Raw genomic sequence first — 17,251 nt, 5'->3', positions numbered from 1 at the left:
ACCAGTGAGGAATTATGACTGTTTTCCTTTAAGAGAGGGAAATTTTCTTTCAAGTGATTTAAGATTTTTCCCTTTCATTATGTACCGTCACTTACTGAGAGCCCCAAGTAAAGGGTCCGCAGGTGGAGGGCCCTGAGATTGGAAGGCTGGAAGGAACCACCAACCCCAGACTGACTTGGCCTCTCCTGAGTGTAATCAATAGGGGTTGAGCTTGGGCCAGGGGAGCAGGTTCCTCTCCAGAAGGCAGGGTGTTGCTGGGAGCTGCCTGCATGTTGAGTTGCAAATTGGGAGGATACAGCTAAAGAGACGAAAGCATGAGTGGAGAGCTTCTTTTATGAATAAGAACATTCAGGTGCATCCTGACAATTGCTTACAAGGCCTGGTTAAAGCAGTTGTCCCAACAGTTTTAGAACAAAGGTTCAAAATGTGCCCATTCCTGTACTACATGGCCACAGATCAGCAGAGGAGCCCAGTAGTTGAAATACACCTTCCTCTCCAAGGGGAAAAGGGATCAAACCTGAGCATGCCGCTTGTTGGGCCCGAATGCAAAGGGACACAGGTTGGTTGGGAAACTTTCCTGCCATTATGTGTCTGATTTGAGAGCCAATGGTGACAGCATGCTCCACGTACCAGGTGCTTTTCTGAGCATTTTACATATATTACCTCCTCTACTCTTCACAATATCCTCTGCCATTGGTACGATTATCATCCCTATTTTAAAGATGAGAGACTGAGGTACAGAGAGGTTACTGTGCCCAGGGTCACCAGCAAGAAGTGTCAAGCTGGGGCTGGACCCCACACAGTGTATGCTCCTCCTTGCTACATGGTTTATGCCATTCACAGATGTCATTGGAAGTTTCTCTGAACAGGCTCGGGTGACCCCACAGATCAGTGCTCTAACTGCTCACCTGGAAGAGGCAGCTCACAGAATTGTTCCTGTTGATATGGCTACACAACAGTTCAACACTGAATACTAATCTCAGCCTTCAAACACTGTCCATAGCAGTGAATCAGAGCAGCCACCCTCCAAAGTGGGAACCTAAATATCATTAGTAACAGGTCCCATCAGGCCCTTGATCTGGGCAAACTCCCTCCTCATCCCTTGCCTAGAAATCAAAACCAGTTTCTGTATAATATGAAGAGCTGGAAATGTCCAGGTCAGAAGGGGACTTGTTTCTTCAGAAGCCCCAGAGAGTGGAAACTATTCTCTAGTGTGAGCTTGTCAGATAATTTTATTATAAGAGGCTTCTAAATTCCCTAATTGTGCTGGAATGTAGTGTCACTGAAAATGAGATCATATGAAAGAATGGGCTGGGTGTGGTGTGACAATGGTAGAGGCATGATACAGGAACTTTCTGAATAGTTCTATGGAGCTTGACTCTTGGCTTATAGTAGATGAGAAGTTAAGGCCTGTTGACCTAGTTGTCCTGCCAAGACTTAACTTTATGGAGTATGTGGCAAAACTTCACTTAAAAAAAAATCCTCATCTAAGGATATTTTAAAAAATTGATTTGAGAGAGAGGAAAAGAGAGGGAAAGAGACATCAATTTGAGAGAGAAGCATCAATTGGTTGCCTCCCATATGTGCCCCGACAGGGGATTGAGACTGCAACCTTTTGATATATAGGATGATGCTTCAATTAACTGAGCCATTGGGCCAGGACAAAACTGCTCAGTTTTTTTGCAAGAGCCCTGCTAGTGTTGAATGGGAGATGTCCAGCAACAGCTGGATGTCACCTGATGCAAGCCAAACCAGTGATAACCCCAAAGCAGCTTTGCCTGCCTGAGTGGGCCTACCTTGCTCCAAGGGGTCATGCTGGCTAAAAGCTAGGAAAAAACCCGATTCAATCACCCACAGGTAATTTCCTAGTAAGAACCCCATCAACATATGCCATTTCAAAACTCAAGAAAGGAATAAAGGGACAGTAGATCCTAGTAGAAATACTGTATTCATTTTTGAAGACTGCTATGTTTAAGGCAAATGTCACACATACAAAACAGTCAGAGAGGAACAGTACTTGAACAGTATGTATGATGTGTTACAAGAGAAAAGTGAGGGAGACATATTCAATGAGAAAGTGGGATTTTCCCAAGCTGGGTCTCTCCTGGTATGATTCCTCCTGTGGACTGAGAAACAGGGAGTAAAACAGCACCTTCTCCCTCCCAGGGGAGGGGGAAGTGATCACCAGGGGATTTTATATGGAAGAGTGCTTCTTCAGGCCACGGCACTCTCTGTACTGCATTTCCAGATCCAGCAGGGACCATGTGCAGTCACTGGGTCTTATTGCTTAGCTCTCTGTTCTGCATTTTTTGAAATTTGTCATTAGAAACAGGAACATCTGATGCCAAAGTGACACAACTTGCAGTTAGTTCACCTCTATCCAAACTCAAACTTGCTTGGAGCTAAAACAACACACACACCCATATATGTGCATGTGTGTGCACATACAGCCACATATATGAAGAAGAGGGAAAGATGAAATATATTAAAGCCTGCAAAGTAATGAATGTTCATTTACAGTTGGGAATCAACAGAATTGTCTCCTCCTTTGAAAACAGAAAGGTATCCGCAGGGTCTAGTCAGAGGGTAGACTATTTCCAGGCACCTCTCAGCTCAGTTCCTGGTCACTCCAGTCTCCACAGGAGATGAGACTGGCTTCGCAGGTTTAAAAATTTGGAGGGAGCTGGGTCAGCTCTGTGCCCATGGCTGTTCCCCACCTACCACTTCTGCTCACACACAGGCCCGATTTTTAAACAGAGGAGCTTGACCATCTCTGTCCCATCTGCCCATACTCATTGCAATGGGATTCACATCTTAATGGTGTGTGTCCCCTGCAGAGCCTGGGTGACAGCAAAACCACAGCAACAGAGGAAACAAAGACACGAACGAGGGTGAAATCTGGGAGCTTTGATGGCCTGTGGAGCAGTGGCAGGAACAGTGCCCGGGTCTAGGAGTCACAGGGAAGTTGGGTGCCCAGAAATACAATGAAAGCGAGGTGGTTAATTCATGAACACTTGAAGGACTTCAGGAAGAGCCTGCCTTTGATGCTATCAAGGAACTACAAAAGGAATGGTATGGTCCAAGTGGCTAATGCACACAGAGAACAAAGCCCTGCTCATAAAAGCAGTCTTCACCAGGAGATTGAGGCCTCTGTGGAGAAAGGAATCACTTAGGTAAAAAAGAATAGCATAGGGGTGTTAGCACTTGATATCCAAGAACTGAAATGGCTGTCTTTACATATGCACTCAGTTTGTCTCACCAAATCCCTCTGAGGTAGGTAAGAGGCAGGTGACATCAGACTCATTTTACAGATGGGATAAAGTGAGGCCCGAGGACTCGCTCACTGCAGGCCACACCATGGATCCACACCAACAGCCCGAGTGACATGGACATCTGGTGCCTTGTCTTTCCTGTCACTGGTCACACTGGTCTTCTCTATAAGACCCCTCACTTTGATTCAAACCAAGTTAGTAGGTACCTGGAGGAACATGGACATCTGGCTTATAACTTTAAACTTTGATGTACTGGCAGAAATGAAAACCAAGTCCATGGAGATCAGCCAAAGCCGGGGGATCTGGAGACCTAGGAATGGGGGCAGCCCACCCCAGTTAGTGTGTGGGTTTGCATTTTAAAATTTTTAGTTTTTATTTACTTTTTATTTTTGCCAGAATGCAGTATTTTAAGGAGGGCTAGTTGAATTCAAATTATAGATTGATAAACCAACCAGGGTCCTGAATGTAATGATCACATCACGCCTCCCCAGAGGAAAAGGCTTCTCTCTATCCTGTCACCAAATCAGAGTGGATGGGGATAAAGCTAGAGTGTTGTCAGAGGCCCAGGTCACAGAAGATGAAAACTTCCCCAGGGCTGGGACGAGAATGGGGACAATTGCATGTGTGTGTCCATCCTGGTTAGGTTGCTTCCTCTTTCCCCTGCAGGCTGCATCCCCCCTCCTTTCTTTGAGCTCAGAGTTTACATTGTTACTTAATACCTCTGACCAGAGAACCCAGCAGCGCTAACACCACTAACACCGTCCTGATTATTTCTAACTTGACAAGGTGCAGCGCCTCCAGCTCACCAGCAACTTTGGAACCAGAAGCCAGCAGCACCTAGTTGTGGCACAAATTCTAACACCTTAAGTCCCCTCCCAGAGAACTCCAGCCAAGAATAAGAATTTGGGAATTTTTCCAATTACTACGGCTCACAAGGCAATGTGACAGATGACTGCAAACCCCCCAGGTTTGCCTGGAAAGCAACCAAGCAGAGTGACTGGGTGCAATGAAGGGCACATCTGCATTTTCCCAAGCTTTGACCACCAGGTCCCTGCGAGCCTGTTAGTTCCACCAGCCTGGCAGCTTGAGGGCGTGTTTCAAACAGAGCGTGGTGCACACACAGTTGCAGGATCAAACTGAATGTCAGTGTCCCAGTCCTCAGGACCCAGTACTGGTGGGGAAGCCCAATGCCTCTGCTGAGAAGTGATCCTCTAACCAGTGATTGGGCCAATGCCTTGCCCAGGTGGCTAAAGTCGGTGAGGGTGGTGGGCGCCGCCTTTGTCAGGTGGCTGAGCTGACAGTGGGTACCACCACTGGCGCCCAGCGCAATCACAGAACCGACTCCTTGGATTCCAGCTCTGAGGCACTGGCAGCAGGGCCAGCAGGATACCGATGTGTCACCAGAGGTGATGTCTCCTCTTCTGACTTGCAGTTGGGAATGGCTTCCACTTTCACCTCACATAGTTCCTGCTCCCCTTTCTTCATTGCCCTCTGATTCAGGTGGTGGAGAATGCCTGCACCCAGGGCGTCCCCTTCCACATTCACCACGGTGGTGGTACGGTCCCTGGTGGGAAAGGAAAGGTAGGCGTTATAGCCAGTGCCACTAGAGCTCCCAGGGGGCAGCCCCGTCACAGGAGGCTAAGGGCCACAGAGAAGCCGTGACCCTGAGGGGCCCTGCTGTTTCCTGGAGATCATGCTACTATGGGTATTAGGCCTCACTTTACTCTAAATGGACTTGCTTTCAGTATTTTTTTCTTATGAAAGGAATAGTATTATAGAAAACTTGAGGGGAAAAAGGTGAGTATGAAGAGGAAAAGGAGTCACCCACCCACACTTCACAACCTGAGTGAATCAGTACTAACATTTCTATCATTTCCTTCCAGTCTTCTTTCTAGGCATGTATTTTAGGTATAACAAACACCGTCACTAAAAATCACATAACTGGGATGGATGATAGTATAGGCACAGTTCTGTATGCAGCTTTTCTTCTTTCTTCTCATTTCAACACTGAATCTACTGAATATCAACCTCCATATGCATTCCATGGCCGCTGGCTACACCACCTCACAGAAAATAGCACTGTCCTTTCCAGAAGCTTGTCTTCCCATAGATTAGCTCAATAACCATCCTCCCTCCCTGGAACTCAGAGGAAGTATTGTGCCCATTTTTAAAGACATGGAAAAAATTGTGAACTTGCTGGAGGGCACTGCCATGGAGTCAGAGGCCACAGGGAGATGGAGGGCTCATGTGGCTTCAGGTCTCTCCTGGCAGCCCATCTGGTGCCCTAGTTCCCCATCTGGGCTGAGCACCCCTTAGACACCTGCCTTCCCCATGCAGATGAGCAAGGAGATGGATCCCTGACCCCTGACCCTTGGCTCTGGTCCAGTCCAACTCACCAGCTCAGGAACTGAGTTGTCTCTGATGAGTTGTCTGGACAATGCAGGTCTCCTGCACATTTCACCCTCATTGCTGAGCAGCCATGAGGATTCTGAGAAGCCCCTTCAAGTTTCCAGGGCTTAAGAGAAAAGGTTGGAAGCCACCCACCATTCCGAACCACTGTGGGCAGAGCCGAGCCTGGTGCCGAGCCCCAGTGTTGAGGCTTCCTTGTGCTGAGCCTGGCGAGCAGCATCTTTCTTCACTGATGCTCACTGAATGCTTTCCCATGTGCCTGGAGCTCTTCCACGCGCTGGGCATCTGCGAACTCAGTCTCTATCACAGCTCTGGTGTAGGTTCTATTACCATTCCCATTTCACAAGTGAGCAGACAAAGCACAGAACAGTCCTATCACATGACTAGTAAGTGGCAAAGTTGGGATCTGAACCCAGGTCCCTGGGCTCTAGGGCTCATTTTCTTATCCATATGCTCTACTGTCCAACACTAGTACCTCAGCTGACCTTCCCTGTAAAACAGGTATTGTTCACACCTGAAAAGGGAGTCGTGCAACTCAAGGAATCAACACTCAGACAATGTTTTGTGTCTTTACAGGAGCCCTGCTGAAAGTGATCTGGATTGCACCTTCTTCCTAACATCTCCTCCCCTGAGCCTAAGCCAAGGCATTCCCATTAGCTAGGTTTATCTTCTCTCCCCTCATAGAAATTATTCTTTGGACATTTCAGGTCAAGGACTATCATCCTTGAAGGCTCACAGAAGCAATGGCTATGACTCCCATGTAGACAAGAACTTGCAGATTTTTGTGACCCTTGGGCCTGTGCTGGGGGCCCAGCCTGGGCCTTAGACCCACACTTTCCTGGATGCTCCAAACAAGTTCATGGTAATGATATTTCATGCTCATTCACAGACCTCTGACTGTTATAGTATTTAATTTTTCCTGGCTCTAAATTTTGTCTCTGGCCAGCTCAACTGTGGGCTCCTTCACATGGCAAGGAGCATGTCTGAAGTTTCTCAACATGCCTCAGGTCCAGTGGAGTGCCAAGCTCCTGGGAGCTCAACACTGAGTTTCCTCTGTTTGATGCCCTTAGCACTTGCTACTTACACAATCCAGTCCACAGCCAGGATCAGAGAGAGATCATTAGTGGGCAGCCCAATGGCCTCCAGGATAATGGCGATGGTGAGGACCCCTCCCGCTGGCACGCCTGCTGCTCCAACACTGGACGCCGTGGCCGTCACTCTAGGGGAAGGCACAGCAGGGTCAGCCCTTAGCACGGTGCAAGGAGGGAGCCACAGAGAAATGCCGAGCGTGGCAGCCAGGGCTTGGGAACCGAAAACCACATAACCCTAATTCTGCCAGATAAGCCACTCTGAGTAATTAACTCATGCTGTCCTCATTTCATAAACGAGACGCCAGAGTCCTAGTGAAACTGGTGATTATGAGGTTTTTCAAAGGAAATCACAAGAAACATCTCGAGTTTTGACCCAGTCCTAAAGAGGAAAGAAAGAGTAATGAACTTACAGAATCGTGAAGATCTGTCCTGCTTTCAAATCTACGTTGTTGAGCTGGGCAATGAACACTGCGGCCACACACTGGAAGATGGCTGCCCCGTCCATGTTCATGGTGGCCCCGATGGGGAGAATGAACCTGCTGATCCTCTTGTCTACACCATTGTTTTCTTCAATACACTTTATCATAGAGGGAAGGGTGGCTGAGCTAGAAATGGAAAAACAGCCAACTGTGAAAACAGTCCTTCCAAGGGTAACCTCTTACTCAGCTCAGACCCCAGAAGAGAACTATGGGCACCATTCTAGTTTCTGTTTCTCCCCTTGAAAGAAAAGAAAAATCAGAATTCTTTCAAAATTTCTGTCACACATGGGGTTTTGTCAATTCCTAAGATATTCAAAATCTGACTCTCTAGATTTACCTGCTATGTTATTTGCCTGGATATACCTGTTCCAAATTTCTCAAGAACCACACATTGCCTTGTGGTACAAGATGCTCTCAAGAAAACAAAGAGCTACTGATGCCATATGTGCATGTCCCATAATTTCCCCCCTCAAAAGTATGAGGCAAACTATTATTTTTTTTCCCCTTTTAGGCCAAGAATCAGAAATGGCTCTGAGAATTTGGAAGGAGTAACTGTGTTCATAGATAACTGAATAAAAGAGACCTGTTCTTTCCAGTTGCCTCTGTGGGCTTCACAGAGGGTGACTAGTGCAGCTGAGAAGTAGGTTTGTTTCTGCCTAAGGCAAAGAAATTGATGTCCCTAATTCTTTTTACCACCACTACCTCATCATATGAATACCCCTACAGGATGTGAGGGAACATGCAGCAGAGAGGCAAAATCTAAACGTGAGAATGAAACAATGTGCTGCCATCCTTTGAAAGTTTTTTTTTTTTAAGTATATTTTATTAATTATATTGTTACAATGGTTTCAATCTTCCTCCTTTGCTCCCCTCCCCCAACAACCCCCCCCCCAAAAGTTTTCTTTAATGTATTTGGAAAGCCCATTTTGGAGGAAAGATTTCCAATAACACCATGGTGCATCTTTTGTGCTAAATTAGAAAATCCTGGAGAGCTGGACGTGTATCCCTCGCCATGATGCCTTGGTCTTATTTTCTAATTCATGCATCCAGAGGGAGAACTGAATAGGTATCATTCTAGAAACTTCCCTACAATGTGATTTGAGTTAAGTGGCTGCCTCCTTTTACTCAGGCAAAGGTCTTATAAATTAGGGTGAAGACCCACAGTTCCTATGAGCTAAATAATGATCAGGTTTACCACCAAGGAGATGAGGTAATTCCTCATTCTGACCACCTTGGGAATCTGTTTTTGTAAGAGCTATGGGGCTGGTAATACAAAACATAAGGTAAGACCAATTTAGAGTTTTCAAAGAATTAAAATATGTTAAGATTCCAGTTGTGTATCTACCATTGGGCTCACATGGTTTCATATGAACATAGCTCGGAGATGTCAAGGGCACCCGAAACCCACTCACCTGGAACAGGTGGCAAATGCTGTCGCAAATGGTGTGAGGAGGCCCAGGAGGAACCTGAATGGGTTTTTTCGTGTGAAAACAAAATAAGTAAGTGGTAGAACAATTCCTCCATGAATAAAATGGCCCAATATAGATGTGAGGATATATTTCCCAAGGCTGGTCACCAGCACGATGATGTCCTTCATTTCCACGATCTTGCTTCCAACCAGGAACATGATGCCCACGGGTACATACCTAGGGCATGAGCACAGGGTCCTTGTCAGTAAGAGTGATGTGATGAAGGGGCTGGGAGGTGCAGGCCCTTCATGACCTAACACAGCCACTTTCTTCTAGGCAGTCTTCATCTCCCCCTAGGATGACCCTAAGGAATAGAAAGGGATGGGACCATTTTACAGGCAATGAACTCAGTAAAATTAACATGATACATTACCATGGGTAATGGAGTCAAGACCAGAACTCAGACTTCTTTCCCCTTGGATATATTATGTTCTTAAGAGATGGATGCCACCAACCACATGGGCTCCCAAGAGAAAGGGCAAAGAACCGTTCAAGATCAAAGCCTCTGGGAATGCATTTTGTTCTGAGAACTTAGAAACACAAGACTAACACCTATTTTGCAGAACTGAGACAATGCTGGGACTTTGTGAGGTTTTAAATTCTTTGTGATTTGGAAAATATGATTCCATGGGAAAAAGTCATTAACAATGACCCTCTGGGAACACTCCTGGAGAGTGATGATTTTTTTTAAATGGCAGGATGAAAAGAAGGAAGGGAGGGAGTAAACTAGAGGGACTACAAAGAACTAAAGTCAGTTGTTTTGAAGTTAATATATATATTGAGGAAGAATTTTTAACCATTGACTTCTGGGATAAATTTTAATTATATAGATACTACTGTCACATAGTTCAAATTTCAAAGGTACACAGGGTGAGTAGTGTAAAGTCTCCCTTTCACCTGTCCCCCAACCACCAACCAATCTCCTTCCCTGGAGAAGGCCAATGTCACAGCTTTCTTGAGTTTTCTCATCAGCATTACTAATTTATTAAGTTTTCTTTTCTGTATTATTAATTTTAAGTTCCATAGTAACACATGAATATATTCTCCTTTCAAAAAATTAAAACATTATTGATTAGGACAAAATCCTATTTTTACATACTACCCTCAAGCCAGACCCCTCCTCAGATAACCATTCCTACTTTCTATGCATTTATTCATTTTTAAAATTGATTTGAGAGAGAGAAAAGCAGAGATTTGTTTCATTATTTATGGATTCATTGGTTGACTTTCTCTTTCTTTCTTTCTTTCTTTCTTTCTTTCTTTCTTTCTTTCTTTCTTTCTTTGTCTTTCTTTCTTTCTTTCTTTCTTTCTTTCTTTCTTTCTTTCTTTCAGGTTTTTAGAAAGAGGAGAAGGGAGGGAGAAAGAGAAGAGAAATATTGATCGACTGTCTCTTGCACACACCAAGCTGGGACATGGCCCACAACCCAGGGCATGTGCCCCACCCAGGAATTGAACTAGAGACCTTTCAGTTCACAGGCAGATGCTCAATTCACTGAGCCACACCAGCCAGGACAATTGGTTGATTTTTATATATGCCCTGACCAGGGGTCAAACCTGCAAGCTTGGTGTATTGGGATGACACTCTGAACAACTGAGCTACCTGGTCAGGGCACACTTAATATGCATTTAGACACATAGGTATGCACTTAAATCTGTATGTCTATTTTTAACCTCACATTATGTCTTTTGAGATATTTTCATATAAATAATAGACATCTACATTAGTATGTTTTTTATCAAGGTAAAATGAAGAACATACAATTTGTAATTTTAATCATTTTAAGTGTACATTTTTAGTGGCATTAAGTACTTTCATATTATTATATAACTATCACCACTATCCATCTCCAGAACATTTTTATCATCTCAAACCAAAACCTTGTATTTATTAAACAATAACCCCCACAACCACCCACCCCTGTCCTGGTAACCACTGTTATACTTCCTGTCTCTATGAATTTGACTATTACAGGTATTGCTTATAAATGGAATTATATAATAATATTTGCATTTTTGTGTTTGGCTTATTTCACTTAGCATGTCTGAGATTCATTCATGTTGTAGCACGTGTCAGAATCTCATTCCTTCTTATAGCTGAATAATATTCCATTGTGTGTATATACCACATTTTGTTTATCTATTTGTCAATGGACATTTTGCTATTTCTACTTTTACTTTATTACTTTAAAATATTATCCTCAGAACCAAAATACTATAGTTTTTTTGCTATTGCCCTGCTGATGGTCATTAAAATTGCTCCTAGAATTTCATCATTAAAAACAAGGCTGCACACAGGCCTCTTTGTGCCCACAGGCCTTTGTGTTCTAGGGAGAGACATCAAAAAGTGGAAGTGCTGAGTTCTAAAGTGTGCATATTTTACATTTTAGCAGATACTAACAAACGGTTCTCTAAAGTGTCTGTTCCAATTCACATTCCCACTAGCTGTCCAAAAGAATAATCCTTTCTCGTCCAGGCATGACTTTGCCCCCAGGGATATGTGGCAAAGTCTGGACATAATTTTGTTGTCATAGCTTTGGGCAGGGGGTGCCACTGGGATACCACTAAATATTCTACAGTGCACAAGATAGCCCTCCACAACAAAGAATGATCCAGCCCACAATGCCATAGTTCTGCTGTTGGGAAACTCTACCCTCATCCTTACCAGTGCCTGATAAAACCAAAATTTTCATGTCCCTGAATAACCTGGTTATTTAGGTTTCCTCTTTTATAAATTGCCTGCTCACATACTTTTTCTAGTTTCTAATAGTTCATCAGTCTTTTTTCTTTTTCAGTAACCAGAACTCTATATTAGTGTTTCTCAAACTATCTTTGGTAGAGATTTTATGTATTTATATTTAAAGAGAGGAGGAGGGAGGGAGAAAGAGAGGAAGAGAAACATCGATGTGTGAGATACACATCTATCAGTTGCCAATCACATACTCCAAACTGGGGACCTCACCCACAACCTGGGCATGTGACCTGACTGGGAATTGACTGGTGACCTTTTGGTTCGCAGGCTGACGCTCAATCTACTGAGCCACACCAGCCAGGGTATGAACCAATAGTCTTATAAAAGACAATAAAAATAAAATATTAGAATAATGATCACATGTTTGGGTGTTGCAGCAATATAAAATTGCTACAAAAGTTTCTAAATACTTATTCTCAATTTCCCTATAAATATAATTGCAGATAGAAAAACAGTTGGCAAAGCCCTGGCTACTGTGGCTCAGTGGATTGAGCATCGGCCTGCGAGCCAAATGTCGCTGGTTTGATTCCCAGTCAGGGGACACGACTAGGTTGCACGTCAGGTCCCCAGTTGGGGGTGCGAGTGAGAGGCAACCACACAGTGATGTTTCTCTCCCTCTCTTTCTCCTTTCCCCTCTTTCTAAAAATAAATAAATAAATGAATTATTTAAAAAAAGAAAGAAAAGAAAAACAATTGGTGAGCTGGTACCAGTCCTTTGGATACTAATACTTTGAGATTGTGTGTATATGTATATACATATACATACTATATGCAAAACCCTGGCTGGTTTGGCTCAGTGGATTGAGCGTCGGCCTGCGAGTGTCGCTGGTTCGATCTTCCAGTCAGGGCACATCAGAGAAGGAAAACTCTGACTCCAAAAAACCTCCGCTGCCTTGCGGCATACCTCTTCAGGGGAAAGGCTAAGGGAGTAAACCCCGACAGAAAATCCGGAGCCGGAGTCCCTAAGGCGGTTTGACGTTGTAGTCAACACCGGCAACTCCTGCGGCGCACCTGAAGCCAAGCTGTATTGACTCCGTCTTTCCCTTGGACCCTTCAGCTGCGAAGAGAGGGGGGATCTGCTGCATGGGCAACAGCAGACCCTCCATATTACCCTGCCCAGGCTCTGTAGCTTCAGCTTCACTGGAGAGGACACTCCAGCGTCATCGTAAGATGTCGATTCAACACGGGAGGAGACAGATACCGTGTCACTCCCGAGTTGGACTGCACAGCCATTCTTGGCGGTGCAGATAGACTCTTAAGAAGCTACACCATCGTCTCTCGAGACGGACGGCTGCCGACGACTATATGCAAATACATATAATTTTCCCCACAAAGTGTCTTGTTTTTTGACTATGTTCAAGGTATCTTTGCATACAAATATTTTATATTTTGATGTAGTTAAATTTAGCAGCTTTATGTGGCTTTCAATTTTTGTGTTTTGTTTAGGAAGTCCTTCTCTACCCCAATATTTTCTTCTAATACTTTTAGAGGACTCCTTCCTTCTTTCTGCTTCCTCCCTAGAGAGTTCAATACATGGGCTGGCACTATGAGTTTTACTGGAACATAGCCAGACTCATTCAATTACAAATTGTCTATGGTTGCTTCTGTCCTATAATAGCCGACAGAGTTAGGTAGTTGCGAGAGAGACTATATAGCCTGCAAAGTTTTCTGACCCTGTATTTAATCCACTGAGAAGTTATTTCTGTGAATAGTGCAGGTGAGGCTGGTGCTTTGATATTGAAGTAGGTAGTTAGTGAAGGAAAGAAAAAAAAGCAAAAAGAGCTACTGCTGAAGATCCCTCCCAACCTGGTTGAGATCCTTTAACCAGTTAACATTTTAAACCCCAGTTATGTATGAGATGCACATTCTGGGCAACAGATCTCCCACTGCAGTTAGACACTCAGCAGGGGATTTTATTAATTAATTCATTTAACTACTCACCCAAAAATATGTTTATTGATTTTAGAGAGAGAGGAATGGGGAGAGGGGAAGAGAAAGAAACATTAATGTGAGAAACATCGATTGGTTGCCTCCTCTACATGCCCTGATCAGAGATCGAACACACAACCTTTTGGTTTAAGGGATGATGCTCCAACCTACTGAGCCACCAGGTCAGGGCTCAGCAGGGAATCTTGGACTGAAAAAATAAGCCAGGAAAAGAACATGGACTGTGATGAAAATATTTTTTCCTTTCTGTAACTATTTCTCTCCCAAGAACAACAGTCATATGAATGGAGTTTCATGTTTGCAATGGTTAAGTCAGACTCTGGAATGTTTGGTTGAGCAAAATAAACACCAACAGTGGGGGCTTTGGACCTGGCCTCCCACTTAATTACAAACTTTCCTACCAAATTTCAGGCTTCTCTCCCAAAATCAGTCCAGGTGCCATTCCAGTACCACCAAGAAAGAGAAGTTCTGAGATATTTAAGAGTTGACAACGAGGAAAATGTGTTGTACATGAAAGGATAACCTAGTTTCTCAGCAATGAATAGGTTTGGCCACAGAAGTTTGGCCTGAGTGAAACAGCAGGATGAAGCTAATGACGAACTGCTGCTGGAATTGGTATGATTTTTGAGAGGTTACTTTGAGGGATCAGGTCAAATTTTTGCCAAAAATCAATGTAATAATTTTTTTATTAAACAATTATACTTCCATTGCTATTACATACAGAAACATTTATGTTAACAAAAAGAAAAGGCAATTCCAAGATTATATGCCCAGGGTGAAGATGGATCTATATTCCATGTTGTGAAATATGATTGTAAGAGGCCCTTTGAAGCTCAAAGTCTATTGTTTTTAAGATAAATAAGCCTATTTTACATAGCAGATAACAAATGTATGGAATTCATTGCTTGAATTGGGCATCACATTTATAATGGGATGATAGTGGGGACCCACATATAGATCTCTGATGACAGAATCATAAGTGGTCACTGTGAATGCTGAGGGGATAACTGGTAACTGTGGTATATGCCTGAGGTCCTGGACAAGAGGAGAAACTGCCTCCACCTCCATCACACCCTGTACCAGGACTGACCTGTGGTGCATCAACCACATATAGAGCCCTGGGCTAAGTGGTGACCTAGAACATCAGAGTCAGACTCTTTTATGGATGGCAGGAGAAATAAGAGGGAGAATAGGCGGTGGGGAGGGGGGCACTACTCACCACATAATCCACGACACCAGCACCATCGTAGCCTCGTTGAAGGCATTGAAGAAACGAATAAGCTCTTCTCCTTCAGAGCCCAATTTCTTTAGGGCCACTCCTAACACCAGGGCAAAAAGGACCAGCCCTAAAATGTTCATCCCTTCGATCTCGGTGCCAATGGGGATCTGCAGGATCAGAGTAAACATAGGGTCCAAGTTTACAACAGACGATAGAGAACTAAAGATGCATTTCCTTTGTGCCTCCACCAGGCTGAAACACTATGCCTAGAATGAGAAAAGGTTCATATTTTCTTTAACCTTCAGCGATTTCACAAATCAAGGAGTAGGAAAGTCAAGAGGAGATGGAGTCTAAGGATATAAGAAGCCATCAAAAATTTTACCTAGTTGTTAATCTAAAAGCTATTCAAAACTGGTTTAGGTTGAAGAAGAAAGCAGTGAGCTCCCTGATACTGAATATATTCAAGTAGAGGTTGGACAATCACTTCAAAGGGTTGCTTTTAAAAGAAGAGCTGGTTGGTGAAAAGAACCTTCAGATCAAGAGTCAATGATCGTAACTTCACCTCCTAAATGTCAACAGGTGCTTTGTTGCTAGGCTGTTATGATGGCTTCTTAGCTGACAAATTTCCTAAAAGATGTTTCAGGATTAACATAGATATTTTCAGGATATTTGTCCCTAAATCACTGACTTTAAATGTATAGATAAAATGTATTCTTTATTTTTTCCAGTACTGCTGAATCTTACTACTGAGAGCATAAATTAGATGGTCACTTTATTCCATCAAAATACATTATGAACAGGAAACATATGTCAGCGTGGTAGAAACAGAAAGAGCATTTTCACCATAGTTCTAGTCCCAGCTCTGATATTAAATAACTTCTCTGAGCTTCAGGTTCTTCAACTGCCAGATGAAGTGATCTGGACTAAATTAGTAGATTTTTCTGTTGTGGAACTTTTCCTTCAATCAAAGAACGACTGACAGCACTCAGAGCCTGTCAGTCCTGGGGTGGTATACGTGTGGGGGTGGGAAAAGAGCAAAGTGCTGCCTTTTTCCCACAACAGTTCTGTGGCTGGGCTGAATAATCCTTGAGGTCCCTCGTTCCTTCCTGCTCTCATGACCTAGCCCAGTGTCTGGCAAACAACCGGTACTCAAAAAAAAAAAAAAAAAAAAAAAAAAAAGGTGTGAATGAATACTGTCTAGAATAAGTTAAGCCCCTAAAACAATTTCTATGTGTAGGGGTAGGTTAAATCACCTGTGAATTATATATCAGGATTGCAGAAGGTATGTTATAAAATATCTTTGAAGAAAGGGGACATTAGTTCCACTTCAATGAAATAGATCCACTAAAGATTCCCAAACTACAGACACTGGCCTTTTGCCATGTTGGTGAATAACCAGAGAAGCACATCCAACATGTGTACTTCAAACAGTCCACACGAACCCCAAGTTTTCAGCCCTGCTGAGAGAAAGGTGCACCATGTATGCTTCAATTAAGAAGCATTATTTGCTTTATACATATTTGTCACAAGTGATCTTACAAAGAACTTTACCTTTTCCACAGTTATGTTCCCAGTGTTGTTGCCGTGGGGCCTCTCTTTATAATCAGTTGCATACTGTGAACGAGAGAAAGAAAAACCTACTGTCAGTTCACAGGGGAACCGAGAGGACTGCTGGGCCTCTTGCTGTCCTGTCATTATTCACTCCGAGTGTTGGGGGCATTGATCTATTGGCTGGCCTGGCGAGAACTCTGAAAACTGTACAACAGTAACTTAAAACCAAGGCAGCATATACTCCAAGAGGCCTCTGGGTTATTTAGGGACCCAAGGACACAGGGAGAATTTATGTCTTTTGGACAATGGTTTGTAGGTCTGCCCAATTTCATGCTGATAGTTTGATATTTCAAACAGCTGATGGAGCATATTATTTGGAGAACCTAAGTATTAATTCCATAATGCCCAAATTCACTTTTCTATGTGTCATTTTATTTTTATCCATTTATTTATGCTCCACTTTGTTCCAGAACTTGTTTGAGCATTGACTGCTTTTCAGAATCGGTTTCAAATTGGCTCAAGCCTCCACTCTCCAAAGCCAAGGATGTCAGGGAAGATGGAGTTTCCTGCCTGAGTCTTGTGGGAGACCCACCTCTCAGAAAACACTCTCCAGCCTCGGCTCTACAGTTCACTTCACACATTTCCGCACAATGCACACAGGTGTCTCCCTGTGCCAGCATGCACTATGGAGCGCAATCTGTTACGGAACACCATTCCTGACCTCTTCTATGGACACTTGGCTTCTGAACTGTGAAGAGCAGCCCATTAGGAGGTACAGACCTGGAGGCCTGCTTTGTGAGAGCCTTTGAGGAGCCTGGGTCTCCTTCAGCTTTGATTTACCAAACTTTCAGACAGGCACAGGGGTTTAGTGGGGCTGTGATCAAAGGTGGCAGGAAAAACAAAACCCACCTCACATGTGACACGCACTGAAACCTCATAAACCTGTTCTTTAAAAAAAATTTTTTTTCTTTATTGTTTGATTTTAGAGAGGTGGTGGTGGGGAGGAAAGATACACACACACGCACACACACAATTAATTTATCTTTCCACTTATTTACGCACTCA

At 43.6% G+C, this 17,251-nt stretch overlaps 1 protein-coding gene across 1 annotated transcript in view; it reads right to left on the bottom strand.

Moving 5' to 3' along the window:
• Positions 1-1,929: 1,929 nt before the first annotated feature.
• Positions 1,930-17,251, bottom strand: part of SLC1A4 (solute carrier family 1 member 4) — a 28,643-nt gene continuing 13,321 nt past the window's right edge. Inside the window, exons 3-8 of the mRNA XM_090281397.1 lie at positions 16,187-16,249; positions 14,636-14,802; positions 8,664-8,897; positions 7,183-7,377; positions 6,766-6,900; positions 1,930-4,836 (exon numbers count right to left, since the gene is read on the bottom strand). Coding sequence (XP_090137523.1) covers positions 4,602-4,836; positions 6,766-6,900; positions 7,183-7,377; positions 8,664-8,897; positions 14,636-14,802; positions 16,187-16,249 — 1,029 coding nt within the window. The 3' untranslated portion in view covers positions 1,930-4,601. The remainder of the gene's footprint in view (positions 4,837-6,765; positions 6,901-7,182; positions 7,378-8,663; positions 8,898-14,635; positions 14,803-16,186; positions 16,250-17,251) is intronic.

Source organism: Furipterus horrens, unplaced genomic scaffold (assembly GCF_987537825.1).
Source record: "Furipterus horrens unplaced genomic scaffold, mFurHor1.1.pri manual_scaffold_6, whole genome shotgun sequence".
Classification (NCBI taxonomy): domain Eukaryota; kingdom Metazoa; phylum Chordata; class Mammalia; order Chiroptera; family Furipteridae; genus Furipterus; species Furipterus horrens.
The sequence above is the reverse complement of the archived record's forward strand: the minus strand, read 5'-3'. Positions and strand labels throughout refer to the sequence as shown.